The sequence below is a fragment of the Channa argus genome, unplaced genomic scaffold (genome assembly GCF_033026475.1).
Source record: "Channa argus isolate prfri unplaced genomic scaffold, Channa argus male v1.0 Contig023, whole genome shotgun sequence".
Taxonomy (NCBI): Eukaryota; Metazoa; Chordata; class Actinopteri; order Anabantiformes; family Channidae; genus Channa; species Channa argus.
This window is the reverse complement of record NW_027125242.1, coordinates 428,512-442,789: the sequence shown is the minus strand read 5'-3', so window position 1 is coordinate 442,789 and position 14,278 is coordinate 428,512. Positions and strand designations below refer to the sequence as shown.

Sequence of the window (14,278 nt, the reverse complement as noted above, 5' to 3'; positions counted from 1 at the left end):
CACCTACGGAACATTGCCAAAATTAGGATCATCCTGTCTCAAGTGATGCCAAAAAACTGGTCCATGCATTTGTTACCTCTAGGTTGGACTACTGTAATTCCCTACTTTCAGGATGTCCCAGTAACTCCCTAAAGAGCCTGCAATTAATCCAAAATGCTGCAGCAAGAGTGCTGACTGGAACTAGCAAGAGAGATCAGATTTCACCTTCACTAGCTTCTCTCCATTGGCTTCCATTTAAATTTAGAAAAGAATTTAAAACCCTGCTTCTTACATATAAAGCTCTGAATGGTCAGGCTCCATCATATATAGAAGATCTCATAGCACCATATCATCCCAGTAGACCACTTCGCTCTCAGAATGCAGGCCTACTTGTGGTTCCCAGAATCTCCAAAGGTAGAATGGGAGGTAGAGCCTTTAGCTATCAAGCTCCTCTCCTGTGGAACCAGCTCCCAGTTCAGATTCGGAAGGCAGACACCCTCTCTACTTTTAAGTCTAGGCTTAAAACCTTCCTCTTTAATAAAGCATATAGTTAGTTATAGTTATGCTGCCATAGGCTTAGACTGCTGGGGGACCCAGCCCCCAATGCCCTGAGCTCCTTTCCTCCTCTTGACCATCTCTCCTCTCCTCTCACCCCGCAATTGTCACCACTGTATGTCATTAACTCTGTGTGTTCTCTCCCGTAGTTGTCTTTGTCCTTCTCTGTCCCCCTCTCTCTGTCCCTTTCTGCAGATGTCCCCCGGCTTTGAAGCTGTGTGTCTTCCAGCGTGCAGCTACTGGTCCTACCAATCTGCCCGATGTTTTGTTGTTGCTTTTTGTTTGCTCTGTTCTTTTCTCTCTTCACTTTCCACTCACCCCAACCGGTCGAGGCAGATGGCCGTTCACCCTGAGCCTTGTTCTGCTGGAGGTTTCTTCCGTTAAAGGGAGTTTGTCCTCTCCACTGTTGCCTATGGCTTGCTCCAGGGGGAATTGTTGGGTTCTCTTTATATATCTTTATAATCTTGACTTTATTCTGTAAAGTGCCTTGAGATGACTTTGTTGTGAATCGGCGCTATATAAATAAAGTTGAATTGAATTGAATTGAATTGAATTGAATTAAATCTAGAATAGAATTTAAAACCCTGCTTCTTACATACTGTTTAAATCTCTCAATGGTCAGGCTCCATCATATAGAGAAGACCTCATAGTACCATATCATCTCAGTAGACCACTTTGATCTCAGAATGCAGGGCTACTTGTGGTTACCAGAATTTTCAAAGGTAGAATGGAAGGCAGAACCTTTAGCTATCAAGTTCCTCTCCTTTGGAACCAGCTCCCAGTCAAGATTCCTGAAGCAGATACCCTCTCTACTTTTAAGTCTACACTTAAAACATTCCTCTTTAATAAACCTTATAGTCAGATATAGTCATGCTGCTTAGACGGCTGAGGTGTTACTAACCTGCCCCATTGTTCGGTAGTTGCTTTCGCTGCTCATTTCTATTCTCTGTTCACTATCCACTCACCACCACCTTTCAAGGCAGATGACCGCCCACCTGGAGCCTGGTATTGCAGAAGGATCTCTCTCCAATGTTGCCTAGGGCTTGCTCAAGGGGGAATTTTTGGGTTCTCTCTATACATATTTATAGTCTTTGACATTATTCTGTAAAGTGCCTTGAAATGACTGTGTTGTGAATTGGCACTATATAAATAAAGTGGAATTGAATTGAGTAGAATTAATGTTCTAACACTACCACTTAAACTAACATTAAACAAAAATGTGACAGTACATTTTTTTAGGGTTACATACTGTTGCCAGTTACACTGTTACCACTGTGGTGTTGATGATGATGTTGATTTTATGATATGAAAATTGTCCTAAAGGCTCTAAAAAGCTTGGGCTAGCATTGATGTTGTGATTTCTTAGTTTGACAGTGAGGCGTGGGATTACATGCTGTTTACAAGAAGCATGTAATCCCAGCTAATCTGGGATTAATTTTCATTCTGTACTGTGGAGACACCCTAAGACTGGAGAGGACTGGAGAGTATGAAGATACAGCAGTCCTATCAGAGTACAGGATCTGTCTGATGAAGAATGTATCTGCTGGTCCTTGTTTATATCTTGCAGTCCCTTCTGTTTGGAGTCTACTCCTGTCCAGTATTATGTGCCTGCGCATATGGGAACAGTGAAATAGCAGAGCTAAGGTGGAGTAAAATTCATTTAATTCATCTCTGTGTTTTTGTGCGTTCAAGTTTTTATTCTTGTGCTCTAGCAGATTAGATTTAGACAAATAGCTCTAAATCTGATGAAACCTATACATGTCATGTTGTGACTAATTGGTGTACACTAAAATAATAATCGAATATATATTGCCTGCCCCATGCATATTTGTTTATATTTTAGATTATAACATGCACAAGAATAGGATTGAAATAATTCAATTAGTTTGGTAATTAGATTTTAACAAAAATGTTTTGATTCAGGTGATGAAGGACATGTTAGACTGTCCATTATGTTGTTATATGTTCTCTCTCTGCAGTAATTCAATTTAAGCAAATGTACAAAGTAACTTGTATGAGCCAACCAAGGGGGTTAGTTTAGTTATTTGTTTTATGTAACGTTTGCCTGTGTGTGTAATGTAATTTTTTATGTAATGTGTGTTTGTGATGTGTCTGTGTACTGATGATGTCATTAGTGACATTGTATGGCTTTGATAGTTTGCCTTTGTAGTTTACCTTTAAGTTTGTTGACCAGTGGTCAAGGAAACAATGCAGTGGGTTTGTTAAAGAGAGAGACAGTTTAGCTCAGCTACTGAAGGGTGCAGACGTGACACAGTAACTAGAGCATAGGAACTCTGACTACAAGAAAGGTGTGGACCTCAACAAGGTAGAAAAAAAAGGGTTCTGTGTGTAGCTGTAGAGGCACACGGTTTCTTACCGAGTTCTGCGGGTTCTGCGAGTCCTGTGAGTTCTGTGAGTTCAGACATACTTTGGGAAACTTGTTTGATGAAACAGCTAGTGAACGTGCTTGTGAGATCACTGTGTTTAAAGTTGTATGTACAATTGATCTGTCATTGGCTAAGTTGAGAAGCAAGTACAATAAATGTTCAATGTTTGTCTAACAACAATCTCTGGAGTGAAGTATTTGCTGAAGAGTCAGGAGCGTCAGATTCGAGTAAGATCACCTCTACATGACTTGTTAAATAAAAATAATTAGTTAATAAAAGAAATAGGTAAACATTAAAACCTATTTACAGTAAGAAAATTTTAATCCACAATTTTTTTTTCAAAAGGACAAAAGACATAAAACAGGGTACCCTGAAAATGCAGTAATTGCAGCAAAATGCAACTCACATGTACATAAAATGTAAATTTTTCATTGTACACTAATTAGCCAACACATATTTATATTATAATAATCATTCTAATATTTTTATTTTGATAAACACCAACATGTTGTGGCTGATCGATGTATATGTGTACTGTTTATGTAGTCATTGGTTTGCTGTAAAATGTTTACCACTAGTGATGCTATAGAGCAATTACAATAATAATTGCAGTCGCAATAATATGGCTTAAAGTTAGTGAATAGCTAGATCAAAAAATAATCACAGTTAAGTATTTTAGTAATTTAATACCGACAATTTTCGTGATACTGGCTTTGTACACCACTGCAACTAAATTGAAATTTCACCCATGATCTTAGGAGCTCAAAATTACTTGGACAAACTAACATAGTTTTAAATAAAACTGTCAATTTTAACACTTGGTTCCAAATACTTCACTGCCTGAGGTTTGTAACACAAACTACATTGTAATGCTGTGTTTCCTTCCTGGTGATGCTCTTACATATCTTTACTGCAGCTGTCTTCAGCTTCTGTGTATTTCATTTCAGTCAGGTAACCTGGGCCTTGCTGCAAATCTTTCCTTAGTAAATTATAACCCCTTCACAGCAGTTGGCCATGTAAACACCCTGCCAGATTTCAGTGTATCTGAGTCACAAAAACAGGAGGAGCAGGTTAGGGTTTGTTTAAAAACCTGTTATAAATGCCTGTAGGTCTGAACAAAGCCAAGCAAAAACAGTCAGGAGACAATCATACACTTTTACCTAATGTTGGTAAAAAAAACAAAGATCTGCTCATGATCTGAAACATAGCTCTTCATCTGTAAAGCATGGTTTGAGCATGTATCACTGCCAAAGGAAATGGATGTCTTGTACTTATTGATGTGACTGCTGTCAGCAGGATGTATTCTTTGCTTAGGCTTTACTAAATGATGACCATGGTTTTAATTTTACATACTCATGGACCTGTATTTATCCCAACATTAGCCCTTACAGGTTTGTGTTTAACAACAGGTTAGTGCAGTGCAATAACCCTGGAATCTCGGCTGTTCCGATTAATGTCCCAGCTGACACAGTCAAACTGCGTCTTGAGAAAACTTTGATCTCCAGAGTGCCTCGGGCAGCCTTCTACAACCTGTCAGAATTGCGGTTCTTGTGGCTGACATACAACTCCATCACATCCATCCACCCAAGTAGCTTTGTCAACCTGAAGGCCCTAAGGGAGCTACGTTTGGATGGGAACCTCCTGACATCATTTCCTTGGGAGGGCCTTAGGGACATGCCTCGTCTCCAGACTCTGGGTCTCCACAACAACCGCCTGTCTAGTCTTCCTGCCCACGCTGCTCTCTTTCTCCTCAACATCACTTACCTCGATCTGTCTAGCAACAGGTGCGTCCATATGCTTCATGCAAAGAAATAGTTCTTTGTAGTAGTATTCAACAGGTTTGCTTATCCTTTCTCCTCTCCTCTCTTCTCCTCTTCTCTCCTCTCCTCAGACTTACTATATTACCTGCTGAGCTGCTGGACCTTTGGTTTCCTCTCCCAGGACAACAGGGAGGACTAGTACAAAGAAGAATTTTGGGTACAGTATGTTCCAGAGACAGAGACAGTGTTAAATTTAATTAGATCAGCAAAACTTTTATAATGCCTAGTATGTAAATGTCTTTCAAAGCCTATTGCTTTACTATCTCACTGAATTGTTTGCTGTTATCACTTGATCACAACTTTTTAAGAGCTCTTGGCATCAGAGAAGCTTTTCTATCAACCTATATGTAACACATCTCAAACTTTACAATGATGTAAACGTCAAATTGTCCTGATACCTAGGTCTCCATGACAACCCCTGGTTGTGTGACTGCCAGATCTCCATGGTGATGTCCTTGTCCATGTCTCTGTGGAGTCATGTAGTTCTAATGGACCGTATGCTGATGTGCAGCAGGTCTTTAGGTCAATTGGGGTTGCTGTTGACCAAGGCTGAGCTGTCCCGCTGTATGAGACCCTCTGTCCAGCCTGCAGCCACCAGAGTCAACTCTCTCCTGGGCAGTAATGTAATCCTCCGCTGTGATGCCACAGGATACCCAACACCAACCCTGACTTGGATCAAAACCTCAGCCTATGCTAGTAAACAATACAGCATTAGTTTTAGGTCATTATCATCTTACTAACCTCAGAGCAGGTCTTGCAGCAGTTCATGTTCTCTGTATCTTTGTCTGTTCAGACTGCTGCCAGCAACTTGAGATCTCTGAACAGCTACCCAGGGGTTTGGAGAGCTGTAAGTGGCTATTTTACATTTTGAAAATTTAAGCTGAGAAGCATTATATCCTGGATCCTGGACCTAACCACCACCAATGCATAAAATACCACAGAATTGTTTCTTGTGGTTGGATGTAGGTCTCAGATAGGGTTATGCATTTGTTGGATTGGGTCTCAAAGACTGCATGATTCTGTATATAGCTATAGAGAAGAGACTTATGTATAGTGTGCTGTGCATTAAAACACCTTTTATGTTCCAGTTATGGAGGAATCTCCTCGAGTGGGTGTTCGCTGGTCAATAATTAGCCTCAATGGTTTATCATACAAGGATGCTGGTGAATATCGCTGCCAAGCAAGAAACATGGCAGGAATATCAGAAGCTCTGATTAAACTGAAGGTGGGGGGCATCACAAGACTGTCCCGTCTTCCAAAGAAGAAGTCCCAAAAGACTTTGCTCAATTCATCATTAAAATACAAGAAGCCAAGCCAAAACCCAGCTACTACTAACATGCTGTCAGTGAAGGAGAACCAGATACTCCAAAACATCACAGCACCTCCTGTCAGCAAGACCCAGACTGCCCCTAATTTTGTGTCCAAAGTGTTCTCCATCGACAAGGACATAAAAAAAGACACAAAATAAACTTAGCAGATACAAAGAAATGACCCAGACATCCAAGTCTACACTGAGCCCTCAAACAACTCTCCTCTGTTGTTTGGTCAGAAACATTTGTATAAGATATAATAAGTAGAAGTATGATTGAGGTTTCTATTTTCATATATTTGCTAGTTCACAATTGTAGAAAAATAGACAGGGTTCTACCCAGTGTCAAAAATAAAATGTGATCCTCAGAAACAAGGGTGTAGCATAAGTGATATGACAAAGTTTTCTAAAAGAATGTTTTGGAAATTGAATTTAAAGCAAAAGCCTATATTAACTGTGTAAGCCAAGCCAAACCACAGTATAAAGCCTGCATGTGTTTTTGTTTCCTCTTTTTGCAACTTTTCCGAGTTCCAAAATCTGTGTCTTCATCTATCATTTAAGTTTAGCACACACAACTCTTAGAATCAAATCTGAATTGATATAATCTGATGTGTACTCTTTTAGCTTGCAAATATTCAGTTTGAGAAAAAATAGAGCAAGCCGAAAGCTGCTGTTGATCCTTGATGTTACATATAGTAGTTTAAATGTATTGTTACTTGTATTAATGACAACAACTTAATAAATTTCCCCGAGGTAATTTGGGTTTGTGTTCTGCTTCCTACAATACCTTGAGTAAGGAAGTACAAATTTAATAAAAGTCCTTTGCCGTATTATCTCACTCTGATAGTGTGACAGAAACAGCATGTTCTGATAACTACAGGACATTTACCTTGACTTGATATAAGTAAATGTCATATGACCAGCTGGTGGCACCATTGCACATATTGTAATAAAATAGAAAATCCATCAACAAACAATAGAATAGAATAGAACAATAGAATACCTAGTATGCTTACCTGAAATCAGACAGAGAAATCTCACATGGACAGGAGTCTGGCACTTAGCAAAAGATCATCACATTAGCATTGTAAGCTCAAAATGACATGCTAATGCTGAAAAAACTAAAATTAACGAAAATATTAGCACTGTCTATAAAATGATTTTTTTAAGCACTGCAAATTAATCGCTTATTTGATTTAGTCAGATTTTACTGTAAAGGGACACTTTTCAAGTTTTAATACTCAAGTCTGACTTTTGGATGTAAATGTGGAGAAATTCCAGACTTGAGCAGAGTTCTTTTATTTCATCAGTAAATCACGTTTTTATTGGTGGATGTTAGGTATACTGACCTCTATTCCTGTAGTAAGATCACTGGTATCCATAGATAATGTCTTTCTTTTTTGTTTGTTTGGGTGTGAAAATATTTCCGAAATTGTATTTTCTGTAGTGCTTGCTGTATGATCAGTGAAAGCTTTCAAATCTGTTCCTCCAGTGTGTAAAACAATCTGTTCTGGGTGTCAATGAGTTGCAATGTACTTAAGTTGTTTTTAATTAAATGTCAGACATTTTAAAAAGAAATGTAAAAAGCATGTAAAAGAGTTAGCCGTTTACTTCAGTGACTAGGTAAAGGCAATTGTCTTCACAGGTAGGTTTTTTATTTGAGGTTAAACCATTTCTGAGGGTGGCAGTGTACAGTATGGGCCTCCCAGATCCTAACTCTTCAAGATTGTGGTGCAGCATGTTACAAAGCACGCTTGACAACTATTAGCAAAACAATCTGCCTTTTGGTAGATTTCTTTGTTGAGGTGAGTTTTGATGCTTTTCTCTGTTTTGTCTTTGGTTTTGTCTTTACTTTTATAAAAACAAATACAAATCTTCACGGATAAAACCTTTTGCTAAATAAAAAAATATTTAGGTTATTATTATTAGACCAATCAATGTCACAAGACACATAGAGAAACAAAAAACACCCACAAACATTCTAATACCTCTAGTCAGTTTGGGTAATCCAATTGATTCTATGTTGTTTGACATGTCAATATGTAAATTACATCAAACAAACACTGAAATGGTGAAATTTTGTCTTGTATCCATCTTTTGATCTAAAACTTGAATGTCTTTAGTGTAAACACAAATCAAAAACAAAGCAAACACAAATAACCTGTCCTTACTGTTCCACTACTTTTAACTGTTGATACTGAACAAGAAAATACCTGATCAACGGTTTATTCTTTCTAACGCAATATGTACACTAACCCACCCCATTTGGGGTGGAATTGCCTCTAGCTCTGTCTGACCCTCTACAGAATAAACGGGTATAGCTCATTATAGGATGCATGCATCAATTTGACCATTGCTGTTGTGAACAAAACAAAGTGCTGCCCTGAATGAATACATCCAAAATGGAAACAAGGCTAAAAGTGCATTAACTGAAGATGCAGATAGTTTTTGTCATCAGTATCAAGTTTTGCTTCAGCTTCAGTTAGTGGTGCATTTAACATACTGTTAGGCTCTGTATTGAATATTTCCTAATAAAATGCACCTTGGTAGTCCAAACTCTTACGCTTTCTGTACATAGTCTTATACCTTTGACTTTTCATGAAGGAACAAAATATTTTTCCACACAGCTGTTCATTGTTTGTACAAGTGAATCCACCAGCAGAGTTTCATATTTATACCCTGCCAAGCCTTAAAATGCTCAGACTTTGAGCTACCTATTGAGCGTCCAAAATGTGAACTTTCATTTTCTGGAGCATTACATTTTATGACAACCATATAGATTTTAGAATAAAAGTGGATAAAACAAGCAACATCATCATCCCTAGGCTCCGCAGTTACAGAAACAAGATAAATAAAAATGTCTTCACTGTTGATTTTACTACTGTGATGTAATACAAAACACTAATCCTTTGTATGAGTTTCTGTTGCAATCACTATAATGCTGGCTGATCAGAGAGCAAATGCAATAAAAACCATTCCTTTTGTGTGTTCACTGCCAGGAGGACAGACTCCACTGCATCCAACTCACGAATTGAGCTAATTCCTAAAGAAAACACACACACTTATCTAATTACCTATTTACTTATTCCTTAAAGTCAGTGCTTATTTTGTTATAATATAATAATATATATAATATATTGTATACACAAACAAAAAACAGTTTTTAACAACACAAAGCTGTTAGCCATTGATTTACAGGCAGATTGTAGATGTTTAACAGGAGGAGGCGTCTTCACAGCATTGAGGACAGAATAAATCTCTCACTTAAAGTGTGACATTCTCTCCTCTGTCTGACAGATTCCCCCTCCTCCTCCTCTCTTCGCTCCACCTCTCAGCACCACAGAGGCAAGCTTTGGATCAGTTTACATAGCTAATCTAATCACTGTAGGAGTCAAAACTTACAGCTCTGACTTCAGGCCAGCCTTAGAGCAGTTTACAGTAGCCATGGTTGACTGCATGGACACTGAAAAACAACAGGCGCATTACTGCATCCGCTGTAAACATGTGGTCATCATTTGTGCAACGGTGGTGGTGTGCTCATTAGCAGTGGGCCTTGGGTTGGGTCTCTCCAGATCAGACCCCCCAACCAAACCCACTCTCTCCGAACCAGCACCCACAGCTGCGCCTACAGAGCTACCTCCATCTGGCAGAGGGCCCTGCATTCCTTCTGCCGACTCCACCGGGGAGTGGAAGAATTTCCGTCTGCCCAGCTATGTGAACCCTGTGCACTACGACCTGCACCTGGAACCGGACCTGGTTGAGGACACCTACACAGGCACAGTGCACATCCATGTTGAAGTCACTAGGCCAACTCGTCATCTGTGGCTCCACATTAGGGAGACATTTGTCAACACCATGCCCAAGTTGAAGATGCTGAACAGCCAGGGGCAGCAGATGGATATTGCTGTAAAAGGCTGCTTTGAATACAAAATTCACGAGTATGTGGTGGTGGAAGCCACAGAGGAGCTGCCTGTCACCAACCCAGGAGACGTGTACATACTCACTCTGAACTTCCAGGGCTGGCTCAATGGCTCTTTAGTGGGCTTCTACAGGGTTATCTACACCGAGCAAGGGGTCACTAAGTAAGTCTGATTTAATTTTATCCTGTTTCGTCCTGTAAATTAACACATACATAACACACATGTAAACAATACAAAGGAGGAGACATGAAGCCAAGGCAGATGTCTGCCTAAAAGGGAGTTTTTCCTCTGCACTTTTGTCTAGGGCTTGCTCAAGGGGGGAATTGTTGGGTTTTCTCTAGACATCTTTATAGTTTTGACTTTATTCTGTAAAATGCCTTGAAATGACTATGTTGTGAATTGCGAGGAGGTAAACTTTTAGATTATAGCCCCCAACTTACATTATATTTTAAGTTATTGAAGCACATTTTTGCATTGCTGATTGATTCTTGTTTAATGTACACCTAAAAAAATAATGTTATATTATAATTATATATTATTATATAATATATACAATTATATAAATTATAATTGTTTAATAAAAATATACTGATTTACTGAATGTGAATTTATCCAAGCTTCAAAGATAAAGAGTTAATCAATTAAGTCATGTTTCCTGTTGTCAGTTCTATTAATAACAACATACAGTATGACTTCTAAATCAGAATTAAAGCCTGTTCTAGTCAAACAAGCTTATTTGGAGACGTTTAAAGCTTTTGGTGGTTTCAACGAATTGGTAATGCAGATTGTGTGAACAGTTTTAATAAAATTGACAAAAAACCACACACACACTAAATCAAAGACAACAAACTAACTTTTTGAGGTTTGAGTATTAGGTAATTGAGATTTGTTAAAGAATAAAGCTATAAGAAAATGTAAAGAACCTCATTTCAAGCATTTACTTACTTTGTCCTTCCTTTGGTAAACAGAAAGATTGCTGCAACTGACCATGAGCCAACAGATGCCCGCAAGTCATTCCCTTGCTTTGATGAACCCAATAAGAAGGCCACCTACAAAATCTCCATCACTCATGATGCTAGCTATGAAGCTTTGTCCAACATGCCAGTTGAGGTATGAATCAAGTCAGCAATGCCAAATATTAACATCTGAAATGTATAAACAAGCACATTTGCTTTCTCATTTCAAATCAATTGTGGTGATTTTCGAAGACAAAGTATCTCACTGTTCAATATATACAGACCAGACTGTATTTATTTCACATATTCCTACACAACCTAAATACTAAAACATGTATTAAGACATCATTGTATTCAAGCTTCAGATCCTAAAACAAGTGTTATTAGCATACCGGATGTCTTGTGAAATAGGTGTACCTGGGATTGAGCTAAAGGTACCTCACAAAATAATATAATTGCGGCATTTGCTTAATATAAGGAAAGTAAAATTTACTGAGCCTATTAAGTACTCACCTCCCCTGGAAGTAATACTACACTTTGTTTTACTAAAACATTAAATAATGGTCATTTTGAATAAAAGTTGGACAAACATTTTCTGAAAGTATTTTTTCATGTCAACATGAAAGAGACAGAAAATATAATACAGAAAATAAGTGATTGCATAAATTGCTATGATTGCTAGTTGGTGCAGCAAACAGTTTCCAAATCACACAACCTGAGTGTGTGTGTGTGTGGGTATATATATATATATATATATATATATATATATATATATAAGGTTCACTAACTGGTGAATCTAAAACTACACAATTAACAACTTCTACAACAGTCCAAGCAACTGTGTGAAAAAATTTTTGGACACTAGAAATGAAGAATGTCTGGGGCAGCTTTGCTCGGTTGGTAATGCAGTCGTCCACGGACCACAGGGTGGTCACATTGGTTCGATCCCTGGTTCCAGCTATATGTCCAAGTGTCTCTGGGCAAGACACTGAATCCCTAACAGCTCATTCCCATCCCCAGCTATGTAATGCCGGTCCAAGCCCAGTAGAAATTGGGGAGGGTTGCGTCAGGAAGGGCATTTGGCGTAAAAACTGTGCCAAATCAACATGCAGACAATGATGCGCTGTGGCGACCCTGAACTCACAGGATAAGCTGAAAGGAAAAAAAAAAAAAAAGGAAATTAAGAATTTACAAGTCATTCTTGGATATCTTTTGTAATCCAGTTAAATGCATCATGAAGAAATGGAAGGAACAAGGCAAAGTATAAGATATAAGTCTTCATAGATTTCTACCTTTGTAAGAAGGAAACTAGTGAGGGAGACCACTGAGACTCTTCTGAAGGAGTTATAAGCTGCTGCTGCAGATACAGGAAAGATACATCAGTTTACATCAACTGTTACTGTACCTATTTGGTTTTTGTCAAAAACGTCAGCATACTTCAAAAAATTCATACAGCCAGCACATTTAAAATTCAATTCAATTCAACTCAACTTTATTTGTATAGCGCCAATTCACAACAAAGTCATCTCAGTGCACTTTACAGAATAAAGTCAAGATTATAAAGATGTATAAAGAGAACCCAACAATTCCCCTGGAGCAAGCCATAGGCAACAGTGGAGAGGAAAAACTCCCTTTAACGGAAGAAACCTCCAGCAGAACCAGGCTCAGGGTGGACGGCCATCTGCCTCGACCGGTTGGGGTGAGTGGAAAGGGGAGAGAGAAAACAACAGAGCAACAAAAAGCAACAACAAAACATCGGGCAGATTGGTAGGACCAGTAGCTGCACGCTGGAAGACACACAGCTTTAAAGCCAGGGACACCTGCAGAAAGGGACAGAGAGAGGGGGACAGAGAAGGACAAAGACAACTACGGGAGAGAACATACAGAGTTAATGACACACAGTGGTGACAATTGCGGGGTGAGAGGAGAGATGGTCAGGAGGAGGAAAAGATCTCAGTGCATCGGGGGGTGGGTCCCCCAGCAGTCTAAGCCTACGGCAGCATAACTATAACTAACTATATGCTTTATTAAAGAGGAAGGTTTTAAGCCTAGACTTAAAAGTAGAGAGGGTGTCTGCTTCCCGAATCTGAACTGGGAGGTGGTTCCACAAGAGAGGAGCTTGATAGCTAAAGGCTTTACCTCCCATTCTACCTTTGGAAACTCTGGGAACCACAAGTAGGCCTGCATTCTGAGAACGAAGTGGTCTACTGGGATGATATGGTGCTATGAGATCTTCTATATATGATGGAGCCTGACCATTCAGAGCTTTATATGTAAGAAGCAGGGTTTTAAATTCTATTCTACATTTAATGGGAAGCCAATGGAGAGAAGCTAGTGAAGGTGAAATATGATCTCTCTTGCTAGTTCCAGTCAGCACTCTTGCTGCAGCATTTTGGATTAATTGCAGGCTCTTTAGGGAGTTACTGGGGCATCCTGAAAGTAGGAATTACAGTAGTCCAACCTAGAGGTAACAAATGCATGGACCAGTTTTTTGGCATCACTTGAGACAGGATGATCCTAATTTTGGCAATGTTCCGTAGGTGGAAGAAGGCTATTCGAGAGATTTGTTTTATATGTGAGTTAAAGGACAAATCCTGATCAAAAATAACTCCAAGGTTCCTTACAGTAGTACTGGAGGCCAGACTTATGCCATCTAAGGTAACAATATGGTTGGACATCATATCTCTGAGATTTTTGGGCCCAAATACTATGACTTCAGTTTTGTCTGAGTTTAAAAGTAAAAAAGTAAAAAATTGTGGGACATCCAGGCCTTTATGTCTTGTACGCTTGAAGCTTTATTAACTGATTATTTTCATCTGGTTCCATAGATAAATATAGCTGGGTATCATCAGCATAGCAGTGGAAATTTATGGAGTGTTTTCTAATAATGTTGCCTAAAGGAGACATATATAAAGTAAAAAGTATTGGTCCTAACACAGAGCCTTGTGGAACTCCATAGCTAACCTTTGTGTGCATGGAGGATTCATCATTAACATGAACAAATTGAAATCTATCAGATAGATAAGATTTAAAGCAACCTGGTGCAGTTCCTGTAATTCCAATTTCATGTTCCAGTCTCTGTAATAAAATGTTATGATCAATGGTATCAAATGCAGCACTAAGATCTAACAGAACAAGTATAGAGATGAGTCCATTATCTGAGGCCATGAGAAGATTGTTGATGACTTTTATCAGTGCTGTTTCTGTACTATGATGAACTCTAAATCCTGACTGAAAGTCTTCATACAAATTATTCCTATGAAGGTGATCACATAATTGTTTTGAAACTACTTTTTCAATTATTTTAGAATTAAGGGGAGATTAGATATTGGTCTGTAATTGGCTAAAACAC

General features: G+C 38.8%; 2 protein-coding genes across 2 annotated transcripts in view; both read left to right on the top strand.

Moving 5' to 3' along the window:
• The first annotated feature begins 4,456 nt into the window (after nucleotides 1–4,456).
• lrit3b (leucine-rich repeat, immunoglobulin-like and transmembrane domains 3b) lies at nucleotides 4,457–7,850 on the top strand. The gene is made up of 5 exons (XM_067495506.1): nucleotides 4,457–4,705; nucleotides 4,813–4,898; nucleotides 5,144–5,437; nucleotides 5,535–5,588; nucleotides 5,830–7,850. Exons 1-5 carry the CDS (start codon nucleotides 4,596–4,598, stop codon nucleotides 6,207–6,209), a joined length of 924 nt encoding a protein of 307 aa, XP_067351607.1. The 5' UTR covers nucleotides 4,457–4,595; the 3' UTR covers nucleotides 6,210–7,850.
• A 1,478-nt stretch (nucleotides 7,851–9,328) lies between these two features.
• The window catches only part of enpep (glutamyl aminopeptidase), a 32,080-nt gene continuing 27,130 nt past the window's right edge, over nucleotides 9,329–14,278 (top strand). The window contains exons 1-2 of the mRNA XM_067495493.1: nucleotides 9,329–10,132; nucleotides 10,939–11,080. Of these exons, the coding sequence (XP_067351594.1) occupies nucleotides 9,495–10,132; nucleotides 10,939–11,080 (780 nt within the window). The 5' untranslated portion in view covers nucleotides 9,329–9,494. The remainder of the gene's footprint in view (nucleotides 10,133–10,938; nucleotides 11,081–14,278) is intronic.

What these genes read in the sequence shown, in the direction of transcription:
- lrit3b (XM_067495506.1), top strand. Translation starts at nt 4,596, where the DNA reads ATGCCTCGTCTCCAGACTCTGGGTCTCCACAACAACCGCCTGTCTAGT. An exon ending in CTCGATCTGTCTAGCAACAG is followed by an intron (nt 4,706 to 4,812) that starts GTGCGTCCATAT and finishes TCCTCTCCTCAG; the next exon opens with ACTTACTATATTACCTGCTG. An exon ending in CAAAACCTCAGCCTATGCTA is followed by an intron (nt 5,438 to 5,534) that starts GTAAACAATACA and finishes TTGTCTGTTCAG; the next exon opens with ACTGCTGCCAGCAACTTGAG.